General features: G+C 43.7%; 1 protein-coding gene across 1 annotated transcript in view; it reads right to left on the bottom strand.

Moving 5' to 3' along the window:
• ITGA9 (integrin subunit alpha 9) overlaps positions 1-25,267 on the bottom strand; it is an 885,057-nt gene that overhangs the window by 448,217 nt on the left and 411,573 nt on the right. Inside the window, exon 16 of the mRNA XM_086964777.1 lies at positions 6,374-6,523. Within this exon, the coding sequence (XP_086820903.1) occupies positions 6,374-6,523 (150 nt within the window). The remainder of the gene's footprint in view (positions 1-6,373; positions 6,524-25,267) is intronic.

Here is a 25,267-nt window from a genome sequence, read left to right as displayed (position 1 = left end):
CAACAACACAGCACCAAAGCAGCAACACAATAAAACAAGCACAACAATGCACATAACAACAGCACAACTACTAAGTACAACCTGTTAAAACAATAATAGTGCAGCAGGTTGCAGGGTGTGACTGGAGTCCACCACAGATTCTTGGGGAGCAAGCACTGAGGGCCAAAGTACCTAGAGCCTTGTGCATCAGGGACACATGGGCTGGAGGCGGGATGTGGCCGGACACGGGTTGTGGCATTCGCTGGCTCTGACTAAGGAGATACTATATTACATTTAGTGGCAGTAAATCTTTTCAAGGTCAGTGACGTAAGACTTTTTTTTTAGTTCAGGACTACGTACACTTTCTCCTCAAGTCATAAGTCATTTAGAGGGTCAAATTTAAACGGTAGGTCACAGGTTCAAACTCTAGCACAGCCGGCTCATCATTTTATCTTTTTATAAAGTAAAAACACTAACACATTAAGATATCAGCAAGAGACAACTTAATTTATGGTGTTCATCAGACAACTTGTTATAGTTATATTGTGGTTATTTTCTCGGTCCTGAGATGTGGTCTAGTGGTTAAATTGCTGACTTTAAAGCCTAGAGACCCGTGTTCTACTTCTAACTTTTGTCACTTGACAAAAATCGTGTCACTTAGGGTAAATTACTTAATCTGAATCTCCATGTCCTTCAGATAGTAAGCATTTAGAATGTTTTAAAAAAAGGTGTCTAATGCAAAAATATAGCACATGACCCCGAATTGTCTTCCAATCCCTCATCCATGTACAATAGGACGTTGCTCCAAAGTTAGCTTTGTACAACGGAAAAAGGCACATACATTTCACATTGTAGGACAATGTGTGTCCATGTCAGAGGCATGAGCCCGCAGAGGCTTTCCTGATACTACAAGTAATGACATACTAAAAGAAAGCAATGGGCCTGCGTCAGCTGCAGTGCCTCACCACAGTGGCAGGAGTGTTAGCTCTTTATATGTCTGCATGAAAGGTTGTTCTGCATGCCTCCCATTTAATAGAAGTTCACCAGTGTAGACATAATGTATCTGCTTGTATGGCCATGGCCAGTGCTACATTAAAATGACTAAGGCACCCGCCTTACCATGACACTGAAGTGTAACAAAAGACCTGAGGGCCCTTTTGCAAGCGAATAAAGGGCACTAAAACATCAAAATGTCACTTTGCCAAATCATTGCACTGGAACTCTGTCAGAAACATCTCCCGTTCATTTATTCTATAAAATGTATCTCAGGCAATGAGTGCGCGAGCTGAGTTCACACTACTGAAGGCGTAAGGCCACTACATCAGGGGTGCCCTGTCAAGCACTCATTCAGATATAGAAAGCACTTTAAAGCAAGTCTGATTGCTGCGGATGAGTTGCAAAGCGCAACACATCTGTGTGGGACTAAGTAGAGAGCTACTCACTGAAAGAATCAAAATCACGAAGACGAGTTATAGCTGTAAGTGTGATAAATCGTGTCTTTCCTGAGTGTGAGCGGTGCACTTCACCGATTTTATAATATGTCATTTTTAAAGTACAGACTTCTTCGTGGGTAATTGATTTTGCAGACAGAGCTATTAGAAAATGGTAACTTTATACCTGGCAGGGGACCCTCGAGAGATGAAGTTGCAGTATTTAGTTCCAGAGTTATTCGGAAAATGTGGAGATAGCTCTCACATCATCATGTCTGAGAGACAAATGCATCAGAGTCCAGCTCTCTTAGCAATAAAACGGGGACTGCCTGCCCAGCTGGAACAGATGTTAAACCTTTTCATCCTCTGCAATCCAGAACTATTCCTCCTATCGCTGGCAGAGGTGAGCCCCAGCAGAAACAGTCATTGATAAAGCCAATAGGTAATGCCTTTGGGACCTAATGGCTTTTCCAGTGGGTTTTAGCCATGTTGAACAGCATCTATGATGCATGCACGTGTCTTCAAAATGACACAAGTGGATTGTTTTCTTTTTTAGTTCCCAATCCGAGTTGGAGTAAAAAGACTAAAAAAGAAAAAAAAGTAGCGCAAAAGTGATATTTTTAAAGCAGGTTGGGCATGGGTGGAAGAAACACAGAGGTTAGTAGGGTGGAAATAACATGGACAGTCGGCAGAGGGAAGCGACAGTGATGAGGTGGGTGGGGGAAGCAAAACGAGAGAGAGAGAGACATGGAGCTAGGGGAGAAGCATGTAGGCAATAAAGCAGTGCAGGGGATACCTGGGCAAATGCATCGAAGTTCAGAGGAGAGGTACACAGTGAGAGAGAGCAACACAGAGCTGCGAAGGGGGCAAGAGTAGCACACGTGGGAGACATCTGAAAAATACATGCACTATCATGGAGTGCTTAAACAAAAAGAAACAAGCATTTACAATGCAACGGTTTCGCCTTCGGAAAAGTTTGAGCTATTGGCATTGTAAATGACAAACTTTTTATTTATGTGTTGGTTTTGAAAACAGATAAATAAATGGCATTCTCATTTACAATGCCAATAGCTTACTCTGTCGCAAATGCAAGACGTATTGCATTTGCACACACACACCCACACAAGAGCCCCCCACACACACACACACAAGAGCCCCCCACACACCACACAAGAGCCCCCGTCACACACCAGAGCCCCCCACACACACACGCAAGAGCCCCCCACACAAACACACACCCGCAAGAGCCCCCCACACAAACACACACACGCAAGAGCCCCCCACACACATACGCAAGAGCCCCCACACACACGCAAGAGCCCCCCCACACACACACACACACGCAAAGAGCCCCACACACACGCAAAGAGCCCCACACACAAACGCAAAGAGCCCCACACACACGCAAAGAGCCCCACACACACGCAAAGAGCCCCACACACACGCAAAGAGCCCCAAACACATGCAAAGAGCCCCACGCAGAGGTCAGGGGTGGCACAGAAGCAGAGTTTCACCAGCTGAGGCTCGCATGAAGCCTCTAGCATGAAATAGAGGGAGGGTAAGGGAGAAGTGATGAAAGAGAGGAGGTAAACAATGAAGGGAGAGCTCCATACGTGGGGCGGGGGGTCGAACTTGGCCAGAGGTGGAGGAGGTGGAGGAAATAGAGGGAGGGTAAGGGAGAAGTGATGAAAGAGAGGAGGTAAACAATGAAGGGAGAGCTCCATACGTGGGGCGGGGGGTCGAACTTGGCCAGAGGTGGAGGAGGTGTACCCCAGATTCGAGGGACTGCCCCTTCCAGCAATCTAGGAAGCTCTTTTCAGGAGAATTTGTTTGTTCCGTTTAACGTCCTCCGTGCATGAAAAGCATAGGACAAAATAATTCCAATGGGTTAATGTCTCTATGGTTACCAGGTCACAAGCTCAAGCTCGAATGCCATCCCAGGATCCCTGGCTGACATCAAAGGGGCTGATTTACTGTAGCTGCTACTTCCTCCAGAGGCAGGCAGATGGCGTGGCCGCCTCCACGGAAGTGTGTTCTTAATCTGGGGCCCTGAGTTTTAGCTGCGATAGTAGTTTGTGCAGGGGTCCTCAACGAAAACATACACCTTAGCGATGCCTATGCAATGCATGCATGAGGAAACATTATGCAGTACGTTGTATCGAAAATATTGGCGTTTCTGAAACCTTTAATGTTGCTGTGAGGAAAATATATATATAGAATACACAGTATCGTTCCGAAAAAGGCCACGTCGACCAAAGTGCTTTACTGCCGGTGGGAAGTCTGCGTTCTTAACTTAAACATAGAAACCTGCCACATATCACCACGGAATGCTTGTAACGTCAAATAAATATACAACAATAAGCTCCACTGCGGTGCCGAATATAAAAGCGATCATACTAAGAGTGCGTGCTGCACTTGAATGGGCGCCGTTTCTCATTGGAGAACCTGTTACTGAGTATCATCCCTGGGGTACAGGGGGAAATGCATTGTGTATGAACGTCCAATTGAAGAGTTGCTGGTGAACCCCTGTATTCTAAAGGCACAGTTGAATACAATCAGGAAGCAGTTGGCCCTCCCCTTAATCGGTAGGTAGATTACACACATCCAGAGTTGAAGGCATAGGATTCCTTCCATATCTCTGACAGCGGTGTGTGTGCAACACTACCACTGCCTACGCACACAACTTAACCATAAAGTAAACTATCCAGATGAATAGGATGAAAGACCACGAGCAATTAAGCAGATTAACGTGCAGTGTACGAATAGGGCCGACTGTGGGCGGACACCTTAGACCACAACAACGATTCCAAAAAACACACTTAGATGCGAACTAGTTCCCAAGAAGGCACTCGTCTGCTGTACAACCGATAGTAATATTGGAGAGCACGAATGGATGAAACGAACTTCTACATAAATGCACTGACTAGAAACAAACAGCCCAGCAAAACACAGTGCTTAAAACACCTGCTACCCGCCCTTCAATAAAATGTGTTAAACCCCATGGTAATGAGTCGCCTTAAACGACCGCACACACGAGTTTATAGTCTACATATTTATTTCGTGCAGGGATGGAATTGCACGACAACGTTTATAAGGGGTCAGACACATCACAATGAGAAATAAACTAACCCTCAATTCTAAGCCAAATGAGCATCTTAAACAGGGAAGCATGAATAACTATAAAAACCTATCCCAGGGCGGCGTGAACACCCGAGCAACACAGCACTCACCGTGGGCGGAGGCGCGGGGCTGCAGCTGTCCTACTCGGCAACACCTGCCCGGCAACGTCCTCCTTCATTTGTAGAAGCAGCGCTCCTGCCTCAGCTGGTTTCTCCCCTCAAATCAGGGAGATCGGGTATTGGGCTGTTATCCCCGGGTCCCACGCGCAATGCGGGGCACTCGGGAGGCGAGGCGCACGTCCGTGACGGTTTGGCGAGCGAGCGCACAGCCCCCCAGCGCTTCCTCTCTTCAGCCGGTGTCAATACCGGGTGCGGGGTGGAAGGCGATCTCCCCCAGCTTCTGGGCCGAAGACTCGCCCTCGCAGGCACGGCCCCCGTCGCAGCTCCCACTGGCCTCCGCTGACGTCGAGGGTTCCCCCGGAGTCAGCCACTCACAGCGCGGCTCCCGGGGCAGATCCTGATGACGCGGCGAGGCTCCAACCAACGGCGGCGCAGCTCACGGGGACAGGCCCACTGCAGCGGCCAATCAGAGCGCGCCTCTGCCGACGAGCCTCCGAAAAGCCACCAATGCGGTCGCAGCCCCTTCGTGCCTCGGCCAAGGTGCCGAGCAGCGGCCGGTTGACCCCCGGGCGGGACGGGATACCACAATTTGTGAGGACACGGGGGGGGCGGGAGAGGACGAGGGGGGCGGGAAAGGACACGGACGTCGGGAGGGAGGCGGGAAACGTGGGGACGGCGGGAGGAGGGACACAAGGCAGGACAGCAGCAAGCACGGCCCGGCCGGAGGAGACTCGGGGGCGTTCCCGGCGTCGCGTGACGTCGGCAAAAGCCAAAGAATCTCGGGAACGCCCCCGTGTCTGGTCCGGCATTGATGGACAGACCCCTCGTCCAATGGCTAGGCTCCATTTATGGAGCTAGCCAATGGGACGGGGGGCGTGTTCCAGAGTGCTTACTGTACTCAATAGATTTCTCTGGAGGCGGAGCCTAACGGCTCCGTCCCCCAGCGAAACCTAAAAAGAAGTAGTGACTGTATAAGTTAGCAGTGGAAGGACACAAGTAAAGCAACACATTCTCCAGGGAAGGGATAAATACAAGAAGAAGTAAAGCCCGCACAAGTTAATAAGCAAGAAGAAATCAAATAAGTAAAGCTAATCAATGATAGGTATTGGGTTTGCTCTAAACCCACTGTAAGCTGACATTATTTGCACCAGCAGACATGTTGAACTATCTGGTAGGCAACATCTAAACATAGCACCGACAATATCGGAAAATAATTATGAAGCTTAGAGAAATTGACAGAAAACCAGTTTGACCTAAGTCTGCAAAATACAAAACGTGATGGCAGAAAAATCCCAAGTAAAAGACAACCAGTCCCCAAACAGAAGGTAACATAAAACAGGATAGTGACCACAAGAAAAGCCATTCCCTTATAATTCCACCGCAAAGTAAACACTCAACCAACAGAAAGATAATTGCAAATTAAATAAAAAAGAAAACCCAGGCTAAAGCAAAATTTAGTGAACAGACGAAGCCAGGAAATAGCCACTTTTTATGCTTTAGCCTAAATGTGGTGGTGTCGTTTTCGTTGCAAATGTTTTTTCTATGCTGCTGATTGTTTAAGGTGGGTGGGGTGTTACCCCTCTCTCTGTTACCATAGTTCAGATGATCTCTAGCTCTATATCCACACTGTTTTAATGACCAACATACATGTGCTCCTTACTAATGGTAGCCTACCAGACAAAGCCTGAGAAAAGGTACACATCTGCATGCAGCATTGGTTCTCACCTGGTTCCTCTGGGCAATCGTCTGTCCCTTCTTCCACCGTAGGATGGGCTTCAAAGGAGGGAGCTCCAGGTCCTCATTCCCAACAACGTGGTCTCCAAGACTGTAGGCTGCTTCAAACACAATCGGGGAGATCACATCTTTGACTCTTCTCTGAATATAAAAGAAAAAAGGATTGACATGGTGAAAAAATGTATATGCTTATTTATTTACTCAGCATCGGAACATTTCAAACAGGAACATTTCAGACAGTGCCAACAGAGGTATATAGTTGTAACTCTGTGATAAGCAACAACATGCAAGTATTACGATACACTTCGCTAAGATTAAATATATAAAATAATAAAAGAAAGTATAGATTTTACAGTGTAATGTGGCTGTCTTAACTCTGCCTTATCAAGTTTCTATGCTCTTCCAGTACCAGTTTCTACTATTAGAGAGAGGTGCTGCATGAATGTATGAGGATTCAATTAAGGGGACCCAGAATACTGAATAATCAGAATAGGTAGCCACAATGTTTGTGGGGCACATTGCCATCAACAATGTTGAAGATGTATTTTTGTCAGTGACAGAAGCAGGTAAAGATTCAGGGTCGGAACATAGAGGGTTCACATTCAAAATTGCCAGGCTTACGCTTTAAACTGGGGAAATATTTTCCCCTTGAAGAAATCAAACATTAATGGTCCATCGTGCATTTACATGTCTCTTACACATGAGGAAATATCGACATATTACATTTCTGATCACGGAAATGTGTCCCGATATAAGTAGTCTTGGGTATCCGCAGAAGTCACGGGTTCCCAGGATCACTGTTGGGATTCTTTGAAAGTCACAGGACAATTTGAAATTTACCAAAATAGGTGTTAACCAATGTGAGTAAATTCCTAACTCTTAAGCCCAGATGTTTGTGAATCAGTAGCTATCTTCTGTCAAGGTCTGCACTGGTTCTTTGATTCTACTATTTAGGATAAGGTATCAAAGATCCAGTGCTTCTGAAGGATCAGATGTCCATCCCAACTGGCCCTTTGGAGACACTGTCTTTATGGGGCAATCTCCTGGTTTCCTCATCATCTAACCTGGTTCTAAGTGCTCATACTGTGGGATTCAGTGCTGATTTCAGTAGTATATGTCAGAATACAAGCATGGCAATTTCAAAATGACACTGCCACTGCAAGCCTTACAAACAGCAGTTGTAGTTGCAAATTAAAGTTCTTATTTAAGCCCTGTTAAAAGGTTTTTCAACGTTTGATCTCTTGTTACCTTATATTAATTTTCCCATCATTCATCAGAACAGGAAGTGACTACTTCCTGCCTTCTCTCTACTTCAGTTAGCTCTTCAGGGTATCCCACCAGCAAGGCATTCACAGCAGAGTGAACATAGACAAGGGTATTGCCTGCTTGGGCTTGTTAGGGTAGGAAAGATTCTTGGAGAGAGACCCTATTCCGCTGAACTTGCAAGCTCTAATATAATCATGGGCTTAACCAGCATCCAATCCCCACAATCACATCCAGGTCTAGATGGCACAGACACTCACATAGCATTAATGCAACACATGGGCACAACTTTGTAGACATTCCACTAACTCCCACACACCCTCAAACTACAGAATTCACATTCCATCTCATGTTCATTAACACTCCCTTTGCTTTATTCCATGCACCAGACATCGCAAACCTCATCACGCGTTTGCTGCGCTCTTCATCACAGAAAAATGGCTCACCCCACATCCTTGTAAAACTCAACTTGATGAGGCTGCTGACATGCCATTTACCACCCTCTGGAAGTCAAATTTTCCATCTCTCCCACTAGCCTCCCGGGAGAACAAGGACTTTTTTGACGAATTCTCAGATCTCATCACACCTTGTTCATCTGACATGCCCACATCATCATCTTCAACTTCCCAGACACAATAAGCTAAAAAAACACAAAAGACATCCTCTTCAAACTCAGTGTACCCAACTCCTCTCCCTTGTCCTCCCACTCCTAAAGAAACCTATACTAGACCCTGAAGACTACACCAAGTACTAGCCCATTACTCGACTACCATTCATGGGCAGGAATAATTTAAAGAAAGGTCTTTGTTCAACTCCAAGATCACATCAATGCTATCTCTTCCACAACTACCAGTCTGGTTTCAAATCACGCTGCATAATGGAGACAGCTATCGTACACATCTGAGATGCCCCCTTGAAACAGAGATGAAGCTAACCCTCTGCTTCCTTATATTGCTGGATGTCTCCTCAGCTTTGGCACAGTTGGCCATCCCGCCGTCAAACACCCTTTTGAGTGTCAAATGAGTTTCACAAACAATGTTCTTCACGGGTTCGCCAGCTATCTTTCTGACATTGGCTTATTAACATGGGCATCTCGAGGTCCCAAAAGATACCTATCACATTATCACATGTGGGAGACCCCCAGGGTTCCATACTGTCTCCTGTCATTTTTAATCTCTACACAGATCCGCTTGGTGCTCTACTCACAGAAAACATCATCAAGATTCACTTATATACCGATGATACACAACTCTACATGAAATTCTCTGTTGAATCAGACATCCAACACTTTAAACACTGCCTGCACATTATCCAGATCTGGATGTTCAGCACGTGCCTGAAATTCAACACAACCCTGACAGAATTCCTGTTATTTGTCAAAAACAACAAACAAGAAACAGTACAAACCTGGATCAATGATTTGAACCTTGATAGCTCCGAACCCCAATATTTTCACAGATTGATAATTTCGTAGGATTCACCTTGGACACCAGCCTCCCCCTCCAGGAACACATTGCCAGTAAACAAAGGCAGGCTGGTACAAGCTTTCTCTTCTAAAGAAACTTCTTCCAGAAAGCGACTTGAGAACTGCTATTCAGGCACTCTTGCACCTGGGTAGTGGTAATGCCCTGCTACATGAACTCACAGACTCCACATTGGTATGAATTGAGGATAATCTCCCAAAGGACATCCAACATGCCACAGAATGACTTATCAAGAGCTTGAAGAAATATGATCACATTACCCTCATCCTGATGGAACTCCAATGACTCCCCCAGCCGATCTGCACCATCTTCAAATCTGGCTGCATCATTTACAAAGGAATATGTGATGTTACAACCCGATCAAAATGATTGCAGTATGTAACACCGCAGTTTTTACAACGCAAGTCGTTACAACGACTTGTGCTGGAGGGCGCTGGACTTAGGAGTAGTAAGATTTAGTATTCCAACACCAGGCTACGTACAGTAGGGAAGCTGTTGGAATAGTAAATCTTACTATTCCTTAGGTTATAGCGCCATCCAGCGCAAGTCGATGTAACGCTTGCATTGTAATGGCTGCGTTCTAAATGCATCGCGGTGTAATCACCGCGATGTAAACAATGTTTTCCTTTACTAAGTCTACACGACCAGAACCCCCCACTTATCTTAGAGACAAGCTCACCACCTCTGGTTATTCTAGGGCTATTAGTAGCCAGGACACCACGAGACTGCAGACTAAGAAATGTAATATAAGAAAAAAAGGTTGCAGGCCTTTTTCATCTATGCACCCAAGATCTGGAACACTATCCCCATATCCAAGCGTTCCCCCCAATGATGTTCCAATTTAAGAAAGAGTTGACGACTTGCCTCATTAAAGGACAGTACGTCACAATGTAATAACCCTGCACAACCCAGATCCCTCTCCTGTCGCTCACTGACTTTATGCTTGTCTTTGACCATGCGCAACGCTCTGCTGCCTTCTGGCTAGAAATACTATATACATACAAATGTTCATCAGACTCCTGGTTCTCATTTTTCACTGCTCTTTTTGGTTATATATACTTTGAAAAACTCCAACATGAATGAATAGAGAGCATAGAAAACCCCACAAGCCAGTACTCTGTAAAGGTGTGTCGGCTCAAGATTGTCCCCTGCCCGTAAGTTCCAGTACTTAGAACATTTCCCAGGGATGAAAACAAGACCCTTTTCCTCTTCAGAAACTTTTCACAAAGGGAGCTGTGAAATCCAGGTAAACGTTAAAAGATGCCTGACAACCAGTAAATCTTAAGCTTTCTTGGAAAACTACGTCTCCCTCTTTGTTTTGCTAGAATAGTGAAAACTCCTCCCAAAATAAAGAAAAAAATATTTAGGTTTGAAAGAATAATTTCCTTTGACTGTGCAGCAGCGCTTGAGTGGGACATTACAGCTTCTGGAATGCGCCCCCGCACTTCTCTAATTTAATACAACTGAGAGTGCAGACACCAATGTGAGTAAATTCCTAACTCTTAAGCCCAGATGTTTGTGAATCAGTAGCTATCTTCTGTCAAGGTCTGCACTGGTTCTTTGATTCTACTATTTAGGATAAGGTATCAAAGATCCAGTGCTTCTGAAGGATCAGATGTCCATCCCAACTGGCCCTTTGGAGACACTGTCTTTATGGGGCAATCTCCTGGTTTCCTCATCATCTAACCTGGTTCTAAGTGCTCATACTGTGGGATTCAGTGCTGATTTCAGTAGTATATGTCAGAATACAAGCATGGCAATTTCAAAATGACACTGCCACTGCAAGCCTTACAAACAGCAGTTGTAGTTGCAAATTAAAGTTCTTATTTAAGCCCTGTTAAAAGGTTTTTCAACGTTTGATCTCTTGTTACCTTATATTAATTTTCCCATCATTCATCAGAACAGGAAGTGACTACTTCCTGCCTTCTCTCTACTTCAGTTAGCTCTTCAGGGTATCCCACCAGCAAGGCATTCACAGCAGAGTGAACATAGACAAGGGTATTGCCTGCTTGGGCTTGTTAGGGTAGGAAAGATTCTTGGAGAGAGACCCTATTCCGCTGAACTTGCAAGCTCTAATATAATCATGGGCTTAACCAGCATCCAATCCCCACAATCACATCCAGGTCTAGATGGCACAGACACTCACATAGCATTAATGCAACACATGGGCACAACTTTGTAGACATTCCACTAACTCCCACACACCCTCAAACTACAGAATTCACATTCCATCTCATGTTCATTAACACTCCCTTTGCTTTATTCCATGCACCAGACATCGCAAACCTCATCACGCGTTTGCTGCGCTCTTCATCACAGAAAAATGGCTCACCCCACATCCTTGTAAAACTCAACTTGATGAGGCTGCTGACATGCCATTTACCACCCTCTGGAAGTCAAATTTTCCATCTCTCCCACTAGCCTCCCGGGAGAACAAGGACTTTTTTGACGAATTCTCAGATCTCATCACACCTTGTTCATCTGACATGCCCACATCATCATCTTCAACTTCCCAGACACAATAAGCTAAAAAAACACAAAAGACATCCTCTTCAAACTCAGTGTACCCAACTCCTCTCCCTTGTCCTCCCACTCCTAAAGAAACCTATACTAGACCCTGAAGACTACACCAAGTACTAGCCCATTACTCGACTACCATTCATGGGCAGGAATAATTTAAAGAAAGGTCTTTGTTCAACTCCAAGATCACATCAATGCTATCTCTTCCACAACTACCAGTCTGGTTTCAAATCACGCTGCATAATGGAGACAGCTATCGTACACATCTGAGATGCCCCCTTGAAACAGAGATGAAGCTAACCCTCTGCTTCCTTATATTGCTGGATGTCTCCTCAGCTTTGGCACAGTTGGCCATCCCGCCGTCAAACACCCTTTTGAGTGTCAAATGAGTTTCACAAACAATGTTCTTCACGGGTTCGCCAGCTATCTTTCTGACATTGGCTTATTAACATGGGCATCTCGAGGTCCCAAAAGATACCTATCACATTATCACATGTGGGAGACCCCCAGGGTTCCATACTGTCTCCTGTCATTTTTAATCTCTACACAGATCCGCTTGGTGCTCTACTCACAGAAAACATCATCAAGATTCACTTATATACCGATGATACACAACTCTACATGAAATTCTCTGTTGAATCAGACATCCAACACTTTAAACACTGCCTGCACATTATCCAGATCTGGATGTTCAGCACGTGCCTGAAATTCAACACAACCCTGACAGAATTCCTGTTATTTGTCAAAAACAACAAACAAGAAACAGTACAAACCTGGATCAATGATTTGAACCTTGATAGCTCCGAACCCCAATATTTTCACAGATTGATAATTTCGTAGGATTCACCTTGGACACCAGCCTCCCCCTCCAGGAACACATTGCCAGTAAACAAAGGCAGGCTGGTACAAGCTTTCTCTTCTAAAGAAACTTCTTCCAGAAAGCGACTTGAGAACTGCTATTCAGGCACTCTTGCACCTGGGTAGTGGTAATGCCCTGCTACATGAACTCACAGACTCCACATTGGTATGAATTGAGGATAATCTCCCAAAGGACATCCAACATGCCACAGAATGACTTATCAAGAGCTTGAAGAAATATGATCACATTACCCTCATCCTGATGGAACTCCAATGACTCCCCCAGCCGATCTGCACCATCTTCAAATCTGGCTGCATCATTTACAAAGGAATATGTGATGTTACAACCCGATCAAAATGATTGCAGTATGTAACACCGCAGTTTTTACAACGCAAGTCGTTACAACGACTTGTGCTGGAGGGCGCTGGACTTAGGAGTAGTAAGATTTAGTATTCCAACACCAGGCTACGTACAGTAGGGAAGCTGTTGGAATAGTAAATCTTACTATTCCTTAGGTTATAGCGCCATCCAGCGCAAGTCGATGTAACGCTTGCATTGTAATGGCTGCGTTCTAAATGCATCGCGGTGTAATCACCGCGATGTAAACGATGTTTTCCTTTACAAAGTCTACACGACCAGAACCCCCCACTTATCTTAGAGACAAGCTCACCACCTCTGGTTATTCTAGGGCTATTAGTAGCCAGGACACCACGAGACTGCAGACTAAGAAATGTAATATAAGAAAAAAAGGTTGCAGGCCTTTTTCATCTATGCACCCAAGATCTGGAACACTATCCCCATATCCAAGCGTTCCCCCCAATGATGTTCCAATTTAAGAAAGAGTTGACGACTTGCCTCATTAAAGGACAGTACGTCACAATGTAATAACCCTGCACAACCCAGATCCCTCTCCTGTCGCTCACTGACTTTATGCTTGTCTTTGACCATGCGCAACGCTCTGCTGCCTTCTGGCTAGAAATACTATATACATACAAATGTTCATCAGACTCCTGGTTCTCATTTTTCACTGCTCTTTTTGGTTATATATACTTTGAAAAACTCCAACATGAATGAATAGAGAGCATAGAAAACCCCACAAGCCAGTACTCTGTAAAGGTGTGTCGGCTCAAGATTGTCCCCTGCCCGTAAGTTCCAGTACTTAGAACATTTCCCAGGGATGAAAACAAGACCCTTTTCCTCTTCAGAAACTTTTCACAAAGGGAGCTGTGAAATCCAGGTAAACGTTAAAAGATGCCTGACAACCAGTAAATCTTAAGCTTTCTTGGAAAACTACGTCTCCCTCTTTGTTTTGCTAGAATAGTGAAAACTCCTCCCAAAATAAAGAAAAAAATATTTAGGTTTGAAAGAATAATTTCCTTTGACTGTGCAGCAGCGCTTGAGTGGGACATTACAGCTTCTGGAATGCGCCCCCGCACTTCTCTAATTTAATACAACTGAGAGTGCAGACATTTTAAATTATGAGTGCTTGCAGATTTCCCCAAATTCACTGACTGAGGAATAATCCAAGACCTATCCCAGACAGAGCAGCAGAGAGCTGGGTAAAGTTCAGAGTGTGCAAGGCACAATCCAAAATGGCAGAGTCACCACCACAGAAAGACGAATTGAAGTGTAGGGCGTACACCCTATAGAAATGACGTGATCCTTCCCACTTCCTGTTCTGATTGAAGGAAGCACAGGTGCTAAATAACACACATATGCTGACAGCCAGGCAGAGAGTCATGCAAAATCCATACATTTCTTTAGAGGCTTAGATTTACAGTCGAAGAATTAGGCAATAATTCAGTGCAGGAACTACTGCCAAGAAGGGATGCATGCAGTACAACTCTTTCAGAACTATGACTTGTTGCCTGACTATAAAAGCCCTTTGGGTTCAAAAAGCAATCCCACAAAGCATTTCAATGGTGCTACATAAATTATTTTCCCTAGATTGTTGCTTAAGAGATTTCTATAATCCAACCCAGACTTGTGGGTAGCAGAGCACAGCTCAGCAGTTACACTATAAGCCATAACAACAATGAAATGCACAATAATTTTTACTGTAAGGAAAAGCAGATTTTAACAATGAGGATACAGAAGTACATCCAGATAAATCAGGAAGGAATTATCATGTTTCATAGAAGGAGCCCTTATAGCTCGACAAATATGGTTTCAAATATAAAGAACAATGCTCAACACTCTAATACCCCTTAGTTTTTCTGACTAAATGACACCAATGGAATATATATTGGGCACCAGCTTCTCTCCCGCACAGACTACAGTGGATCCACTTGACACACTTATAGTGCACTTTCAAACTTGGATCACATTACTCCGGCCATTCAAGCCAACAGAGGTTCCCTATGCCAAGACATATTTTCTTCAAATCCCTATACATTGCATACCATGTGGTGTGGCCCAGACGTGCCTACCACACAAGCTCAAAACCTCCCACAAAGAAAGGCCTTCAAATCAAAACTGCTCCTCTACTGATCATTCTCATATACCATGGGTTGGGAGACCTTTACAGGACAGACCATCAACTCTACAATCTGCACCCTGGAGAAATAAGAAAGCACTGAACTTACCTAGAATTTCGAAGAGAAAATGCAATATGGTTGGTACCCACTTCAATATGAGTTATACTTTGTAATCTTAGATGAAAATAACATAAAGAGTTGAGCCGAATATAAATTCTGCCACAGTCGCGTATTCTCCTACCAGTTATTTATTACCTTCCTTGCTTTTGAAAGTATTGTATTTGAGTATCGCATTTGACCTAGTCTTATAACTTGGAGAGTGCTTCTAATTTTCTAAATCTGCTAATATCAATGAAGAAAGAGGGATGAAGACTATATAACGTTAATTTGAGATTTGCCTGTTTGTGAATTTAACACATTTTACAAATTCATAACAATGGCCGAGCCTCATAAAAGTACTTCCGCCCGTACATGTACACTACTCCTAACTTACTACAGAATTTCAAGGACTAAAATGCATCTACACATTGATACAATCTTTGTTAATCAGAAATCTTTGTGAATTAGGCTATACATTCTCTATCATTTTTGGAATCATGCGTCCACAGCAGATTACCAAAATGGATCAAATATTTTTTAGATAAATTAATATCTCTGCTATTTGATCAGTCGATGAAAACAATTTTGTTAGATGAACAGGTGGCAGTGTACTCCAGCCTCGGCCGGCAGTGGGAGTACCTGCAGGGCGATGACGTGGGGAGGGGTAGGGGCAGGGTGGGGGGGTAGAATGTATGGATTACGGAGCTTCCCAGGTAAGTAAACATTTAAATAGATCCCCAAATGCGATGCAGTGCACGCAACGAAATTCATTTTATTTATTTAAATGTTTACTTACCTGTAAAACTCCGTAATCCATACATTACTACACCCCACCCTGCCCCTCCCCCTCCCCACGTCACCTCCTTGCAGGTACTCCCACTGACGGCCGTGGCTGGTGTACTCTTGTTTATACACAGACCCTGGCTCTGGTTTTCTTCAAATGGTTTCTGGGACATCCAATTACCAGACCCCCCAGGATATTGCGATTTTGCAATTTTCAAACAAATCGCGAAATCGTCACTTTTGTAAAAATCCAGTGATTTTTACACAAGTGCTCTCAAAATATATATTTTTTTAAAACCACGGTGTTCACCCTCTCTTTACTGGCTCTGTGCTGCCACTGAGCCAGACAGTGCTTAATTTGTGCCGTGGGTTCCAGGGCTCGGCACCGGCACTTAACTGTCAGCACCGGCTCTAGTGACAGTCCACCATATGGTGGTGCTGTTTTGAGATTAGCACAACAACCATGTTTATTAAGTCAATATACATTTAAAATGACTAATACGAGACTTTCATGTCGTCATTTTAGCTTTGTGTGGCCTGAAATGGTCTCAATAGTCAAACTTGTAGTGCGATAGTTAGGTGTTATGTTGCAGGGTATCCAACGGTAGTGCAAGCTGCACTGGTCTTCGGAGAAGGGCCCTGGCACTTAATATTTTATAAATTAGGCACTGGAGCCAGTAAAGGGAGGGTAAGCAACCGGTTAGCAGGCAGCAGAGGTGCTAATTCCTTCTGTCACCTGCCTTTGAAATGCACAGAGCCACCTCCTGTGCAATTAGCCTGCAGCCGCTCATACGTTTGTGTGCCCCCTGAAGATTCTGCAAGCCCTTGAAAGTCCTCACTGCACTCCTCTCCCCCGTCCCCCTCTTGTCTCCTATTGAACCCTAAGCTCCCTCATGTCTCCTCTTTTTATTTATTCCTTTTTTATATACCATCAACCCCAACTGCCACCTCCTAACACCCCCCCCCCCACCCCACTGCCCTGCAAACACAGGTTGTTTGATGCCAAAAAGAGTCATATTGTATTCTTCTCTCTTTGGCATGGCTGCAAAATTTGCCACCCAAAACCGCAAACTCATGGGAGGTGTGATTTATAGTGATGTTACTGGGTGGCTAAAAATTCTTTCTAATTGCATTGTTTTTTGTAACATAGTGAATGAAAACTCTGTAAAGTGCAGTAAAAAGTGTAATTCATTTCAAATATACATTTAACAAATGCACACAGAATTGAGAAATGATAAAGTCACAACAGAGATATGCATCAGATGAACAGTGATAGACTGAGAGCATCTGAGGTATTAAACGCATGATCGAAGTCAAAGGTAAAGTTGAAGTTGTGTTTGTGAATTAGAGTCTTTGTGTATGAAGTCCCACTTGGAACTTGCTAACTGGTTGCACACATATGAGCTGATTGGGGGGAAATGGGCAGAGGTATTCCAAGTTTTCCTAACCCATGCCACAATGAGCTCCTGATGCCGGCATTTGTTGTACAAGATTGAGGATACTTGTCTATTGAGAAAGAATAAATTGTTATGTTTCACTCCTTGTAAGAATGGGAGGGGTGGATATCCAGCCCCATATTCACATGACTGATTGCCTCGGATGTCCATTTACGAGGACTCACTCAGTACAAAGAAACACACTGTGTTCCCACCCTCTTAGGACATTAAACCCTACCACTGTCGCCCATTCTGACAAAAACATACATATTAAAAAAGGATAACAGCTGTCACCACTGAGTTTGTATGCTAAAAATGGAAAGACTTGTTTCCATTCTATCTGCAGGGTAGCAGTAGCCCTCGAGCATTCAAATGCGGGAATCCAAAGCAGATGATGGTTGAACTGTATGAACACAATTGGCGGCCGGTCTACACAACAAGTCAAGGACAGTGCTCAGCATCGCAACCTATTACTCAGCCTGAGTTATTCTTACAGCCTGCGTCACATCCATTTGTTTGCATCTAAAATGCTAATAAAGCAATACAGAAAAAGAGCACCAACATGTGTTTTGTCACTTGCACTTTTTCAAGCCTGGAACAAGTAGCAAACGTCCATTGAAAAGTATTCAAATAAAGACTGCACGAAGTTCTGTACAGATTTCAATCTCCTGGAGAGGTATACCACATAAAATTTATACAAACTGTTGGCAAATGAAAGAAGGCAACCGCCACAACAGAAACTGGCATACAAGTAAATTGCTCAATACGTACTGATTATGTGAGCGGGCCGAAATACACTGGTTGTGTAGTGTTCTTCTCCTTAGAAAGTCAAAAGTCCAAAGACTCAGTACGTAATCGTATACATTTTAAGTGGATACTATTCCACGAAAGTGAAATTTGTACAGAACTTTGTGCAGTCTTTCTTTGAATACTTTTCAATGGACATTTGCTACTTGTTCCAGCCTTGAAAAAGTCTAAGTGACGAAACACGTGTCGGATGCCTTTTCTTTTCATGTGTACCATAAAACAAAGATTTTGGAGAACTTTGTAGAATGAAAACAATTCTTGATCACCCTTACGTCTTGGATTATGTCCTTGGACTCACAGATCAATCAGACTGGTTTTATATGTGTAGTTCGGTACACTTTTTCTATATGTTTCCACCTGGGAGTATTTGTTCTAGGTTGGGCATCTCACCATTGGTGGCGAGGTGATTGTATTATGGGAGCACCAGTTTATAGACAATCATAGCAGCTGCTCAATACTACACTCACTCCCCTATTTTGGCTCATGTACTGAGGTGCAAACATATGGCATAGCCACCATTGTGCTTTTGTATGCTAATAACACAATCTTTGTGCTTTATTAGTATGTAATATGTGTCACACATATTCAAATTTAGGAACTTAAGCTGCTGTATTTTACAAAAGTTTCTTTTCTGAACTTAATGCATCTAGCTATGTGAAATTCAAGGTCAATGGTAAAGGTAATGAAAATAAGAAATGTTGTGTTTGCAGGCTGTGCTATTCCCAAAAGGAGAATAGTCAACTTGCAAACAGTTTATTTGAGGAAATCCATGAAATACTAGGAGACAACTCTGCCTGACCCATAATAAAATTCACAGTCATGTCTACAGTCAATACGTAACGTGCCTTTGAAAGATATTTCTAGTGAAAGGAACTCTAGAGTACAGTTAGGTAATGGGTTGAATGAATTAGCAAGTAATAATGCAACTCGCTTCTGCAACAAAACTTTAATCACTGCTGCATCTTACTAAATCTACGTCAAAGTGTTGCAGATCAGGGATCACTCACGTGTGTTAATTTAACCACTTTTACATCCTTATTTTTCTGAAAACCATTGCTTTGAATAGGATTTTTATGATCTTGGTAAACATTCACTGTGATGAGTTTCTCACTGCAACATCATATTGGTTAACTATTGCTTTGGGCACGTAATATATTTGAAGTAAGCCAACATACAGGAATCAGGGAAATGCACAGTTTTTATCTGCATATTACCACATCTGCCAAAATTAGGGCAGTCATGACTCTTGGAAACCCAGTTTTGAGGCACTGTGTAGGCTTTTTGCTTTTCCTTTAGTACTGCTAAATAAATTAAAGCAGATTTGCAGTTTAAGGAGCCTGATCAGACGAGTCTCGAGTGATAATGGAGATAATCTGGTTGAGGTCTAGCAGAGAGGAGATTTGTTCACAACAGAAGAGGACATGGACCATATGGCCAGAGGAGCTTCAATATTTATATAGGAAAAAGAAGTTGGCCAGTTATATTGCCTGCTTTAAGTACAATCAGCCAAGAAATATAAATGTATTTCTTCTCCTGCTCACTGATTTATAGACAGTCTACTACCTCAATAGCCAGAAAGGAAGGATAATTCAAGTAGAAAATAAAACATGTCTTTGTTTTTTGCACTACTGTCCAAGTCTATAAAAAACCTACATGTGGTACATCTCAGGGATCTTCCCTAGCCAAGCTCTATTAATATTTACATCATCCAGCTCATCCCCTTTGTTCAACTTCTTTGGGACACTATTTTATTGATATGAGAACGTCACACAACTAATTATCAGCATGGATGCTCAACTTTCTGAGTGTTAAACCCCCTTTGAAAATTGCCTACAATTAGTGTCTTACCAGATGAGTCTGAATAATTTAAACCAAATGCTAATAAGAGGAAAGTCATTTTTATAGTCAACTTGTCTAATCCTTGAATGCGCTCATGATGGCCGAGCAACTGGCACAGCTCACCACCTTCTATATCCATTCACTACCATGGGTATATTATGGACAATACTTTGTCTTCATAATCACATGTTGGCAAACTCAACACCTCTTTGTTTCTCCTAGTTAAAAATGCTTTGCAAAATCCTCTGTTTTTAACTAGAAAACACCATGCAATTGTCATTTAAGCCATACCAGCCCTTTTAATGGCGTAGGGAACGCATTATACTTGGAGGCTTCTCAAGTATATGCTGTTCAAACCATGACATATGGCAGCACCTCATTTAAGGCTTAGCATGTGGAGGCCACATCTGATGTCACCTTGTCCCACTATACAAGCTGCCTGTATACAATATAATGTAATTTAACAGTCTCTGCATGTCTCCCAAGGAAGCACATTTCACAGGTCTGTTTTCTTTGACAAGACACGTTGCAGAGATATTCTGTCCTCCGCTCTCTCTGACCAGTGGCAGCAAATGTTTTGCTGATTCCATGATTCTTTCATTCCATGCTCCAAAGCTCTACAACAATCATGTCCCTGATATCAAAGCGAGGGTCTAACAGGATGCTGCAGGAACTCCTGCAACTGATCTTTTGCTGGCCAAAATGGGGCCTATTAATATATATAGCGCACACTCTCCCTGATCGCGCCTGCACACCTTAAAACAGGTGCGCCGGCAGTAAACAGGGAAAAAGTGCACCCTTTTACATAGAATGTGCTGCCCCCAGGGCAGCCACGAACTCGAGCTGCCCTGGGGGCCGCGCATTCAGGTGAAAAACGGAGTGGCTTTGAAATAGCTGCTCCGAGTTACACTGTGCAGGCAGCAACCTGCCTTCACTAATAAAGGGGATTAGTGATCCCCTTATAGGTGGGTTCAGTGAGTGACTGCACCCGTCCGCAAGGGGATGTCTGGGGGGTCTCCAGAGCATTGCTATCAGGGGGCACATAGACAATGCACCACCGTTTAGGTAGTGCACTGTCAGTGCGCCCCCTGACAGCTTCTTTGCCTCTGCGCCCACATCTATAATACGGCATGATAGCAGAGGCAAAGGGATTCCCTTGTTTGCATGGGGCCACGCCCCTTTCAAATACAGGAATGCCCTGTTGAGAAAGCGTTGGCGCTGTATAACATCAGCACTTTCAGTATTACGGAAGGGGCCCCACAAGCGTCTGCAGCCCCTTCTGTATTACCAAAGTGCCACGGGGCGTGCACAGTGGGCGCAAATGCCTGTGGTGCCCCTGGGGCACTTTATGTAATACAGCCCCTGGAAGAGAATCTGAGGTGACCTGTAGCCTGCTCTAAATTGCAGCTCAAAGTAAATTTTTAAGATTATCAATATTGCGTTCTCACATAAGGTGGAATGGCTTCTTTTACAATAGAGAGCAATATCGATTAAAGATCAGTCTAAAGTGCTGAAATGTTATAGAAAACCTATTGCCGTTACTTGCATTGATGAGCCTACCAGCACTAGGAGGATCAGGGAAATTGATCCAAGAGCCACCAGTAACCACTTCCTTCAAAACAAAGTGTATGAAGTTCAAACTCCTAAGTCCGGTGTGACAGTGTTACCAATTATTTAGAATGGACATAGAGCGAGCTTTAGCTAGAGCCATAAGATGAAATATTCCTCATTTTAAGCTATTCGTTAGTCAGTGTGTCCGTCCACTTCTTCTTGAGTGTTTGTAATGCAATTTATAGCAGACTATTTTTCATCTTATAAGTATGTTGAATTGCCACACATTCAATTGGTTATCTCATAGATAAATTGTCTACAGAAAACAATAGTTTTGTGTGTTTTTCAATGCATAACCCCTGTTTTTGCCTATTTTAGTCAGGGTTCTATATGCTAACCAGTCCTGTTGGCTCAGCAAATGTTTTATTTATTTTAAGAGTTGTATATACCACTGGCTAGACCCGGAGGTATCAGAGCGCTTTACATGAGGTTCCACAAAATTACAAGATTACATCAGTTCCAATTTACATCAGTTGCTAGACAAACAATTACAAGAGCATAGAAAACGAGATAAGTGAAGTGTAGAGGGGAAGGGGGTAAGGGTAAAGGGGTGGGAGGGAATACAGGAGAAAGACGAAGGAAAGTCTGCCCCAAGTCCGGCTGGGCAGGTGACGGTCGAGGGGGAAGTCCCAAAACCCATCTCCTCTAAAGCTATCGGGTAGCTTCATCCGGCTTTGGACAAATAGCTAGGTCTCAATGGGAAACAATTAAAGAACACAAAGGGCAAAATAAATGGAGCGTAGAGGGGAGGGGACAGGGAAGGGGAGAAAGGGAGGATAGGGGAAGAGACAACAAGGAGAGACAAAATTAAGTCTGTCTAAAGGCCGACTGGGTAGGTGACGACTAAGGAGGGAGTCCATGGCCCATCTCCCCTATAGCTAAAACAAGTAGCTCCATCGGGCATCAGACAAAATAGTTCAGTCTCAATACATTGAGAGAGGAGAGAAGAAGAGACATAAATAGAGGGAGAGTACTTGTACTTTATGGCCACTCACACTAGCTTTCTGTCAACCTCAAATTAGGAAGATGTTTAAAAATGTATATACTTAGAAGAGCTACTAAACATTACAGGCTTTGACACTGGTGCACATGCCCATCACAACCAATTCAAAATCTATATGTGATGGTCATGCCTGATTGTGCACCAACGTACCTCTACTTCTCACACACTTAACACTCATTATTTTCAATACTCAGCCATCACTTATTTTCCCTCTACAATTGAATGATTACCACAAACCTTGTCTTGTGCACAAAGTCACAGTAGACAGCACTGAAAACTGAAAGGACTAGGGAGCCACCAACTAACTTAAATAATGACAAAGCGGTATATAGTATCTTAAGTGGGTAATTTTTGATATTGCAATCAGTGTTAATGTCTGAGTACATTCTGCACCACTGGCAAAATAGGATTTTGCCAGGTGGAGCACCCCTCCGTACTGAGAAAAAAAGTCCATTCTTTTACTTATTTTCAGTAATATAGCACCACCAGAACGAGGCCCCAGATAGGGCTATATTGTACAGCTCTGCCATCAGTATAATCACTTGGACCTGGACATACTGTGTATTTTCCTGGAGAATGTGCAAACAAACTGATCATTTTTCACATTAAAAAACATAGGGGAAATAGAGATTCGAATTCCGAACAGAATTACCACGTAATCCTGAAACCTCCCACAATCATATTAGTTCCCCTTCCACCATGAAATATACCTGTAGAGAAAAATTGCAATGCATTTCGCAGAGATGTATATATTTATTCTAAATAAATGCACGGTTTCCTACATTTATTACCCCCTGCAACAGTGTTTTTTCTTGAGCTGTAAATATTGTGAATCAGATCCTCCAAGAATCCTGTTTCCTAAGGAGCTGCTTCAGCTCTGCACAGTGAGCCCTTGTGAGCCCAGGGTGCTTGCACAATCTATTTCAGGAATCTCTAGGTGTGCTGATTTTCTTTGGCAGAGGTCTAAAAGTGCCATTCCTTGAAAACTCTGCCAGATCTCTCATAAAAAATTCACAAGCATACTTGGGCGATTTTCCCATTTCCTGACTAGACCACTGAAGAAGTGTGGGATACTTGGCTTTCAGTTCAGGTCTTTGGCTAATAAATGACGTGCCTTCTGCCTGGCTCCTGATGCATGGCGACAGGACATAGTAACTCAAGGGCACGAGGGCTGTCTTTTTCCTTGGCAGATGCAAGAGGCATGGATGCATCGCGAATAATAAAAACAAAATGCTAGATCGGACACTTCAAAAGGTTTGTAAAAGGGTAAGCACATGCCATGAGATCATGAAAGCATTTAGCATATTAAGTATGTGTTGCAAATTGTAATATACAGAACGTCTAAATAAAAACAATTCATGATTGTTGAGAAAGCACCATCGCTGAACCGTGAGGTACTGTGGAGCTTATAATGAATGGAGTGCTGAGGTGGAGTGGAATTTGGAGTGCTGTGACCAACAGTACTTTTAGGGGCGGCTCCTCGGTTCGAGCGGAGAAGCGTCCCCCGACAGGCCAGAGCTGAAAAATAAAATGTTGATCAAGTTTATTACCATTTTATTTTTCAGCAATAGACCCGTCCCGAACTGAGTGACAGGACAGGGCGGGGCCAGCGCTGCCAAGTAGTAGCAGGGAGCTATGTGCTTTACAATGAACATGTCTTTTTGGCCGGCCATCTTGGAACAGCCAGCCAGACATGCGCATTTTAAAGTGCACTAACCTAGCTGTGATAGGCGGCTGGGTTAGAGAAACCCCAGGCCTCCAGTGCTCTTAGGAGCGCTGAGAGAGCCTGCTATATCCAATCCTGGCACTACTCATGCTGTGAGAGCAGTGCCAGGATTGGTTAGTACAGTTTCCTTGTCCCGCATGCCTAATAGAGAGATGACCGGTGGAGGAGGACGTTGCGTCGTGTCTCTAGGTAAGTGATTTATTTTTATTGAATTTTTTTGTGTCCCCTCATCCCCACCACCCTCAGTATGTGGCAGCTGCCACTGCTTAAATTGTGTCTGTTCTATTTGTGGCGGTTGGAGAAAGAAGAACTGGCTGGTTTGCATGCATACCCTTGCTCCTTTGGTAGGCATAACTATAACTTCTATGAGAATTACACAACACAGTTTGCACCTCTCCTTTTGCATAGGGATAACATATGTAGAATGCAACATCTTATCAACTGCATGTTCTGCTTATGCCACGGCGCCCTAGACCACTGGGTAAGGTCATACGTCGGTGTAGGCCATGGCTTAGAACACATCTCTGGACGGATAAATCAACAGGCCGCAAGAGCAGGCACCTCCTTGTGCACCAGTGGGACGAAGCAGAGACATCCTTCAGCAATGTAGGAACCTGCTCCTGTCACAATGACGAGTGCAGGTGATGAGGGATACACCTGATTTCTACTCCTCAATATCTACCAGGACTAGAGCGGTTAGATCACTCCCAGACACTGTCTGATCAGCAACTTATTGGAGTACAGGTGATATGTCATGTGATCTGGTTTACAGTGTATGTCAGCTGTGGCGTCTCAGGAATCCAAAACATTGATCATAACTAATCACAACTGAGGCCCGTGATTGCGAAAACAGGTACTCACACCAGAGATTTAAATGAACAGTTCCTGCTAACTTCCGAGTACAAAGAGTACCAGCATGACTAAGTAGCAAACTACTGCTCTAGGATAGTGAATATCTGCACTTTAAGAGCTCCAAAC

The sequence above is a fragment of the Lissotriton vulgaris genome, chromosome 4_1 (assembly GCF_964263255.1).
Source record: "Lissotriton vulgaris chromosome 4_1, aLisVul1.2, whole genome shotgun sequence".
Classification (NCBI taxonomy): domain Eukaryota; kingdom Metazoa; phylum Chordata; class Amphibia; order Caudata; family Salamandridae; genus Lissotriton; species Lissotriton vulgaris.
The sequence above is the reverse complement of the archived record's forward strand: the minus strand, read 5'-3'. Positions and strand labels throughout refer to the sequence as shown.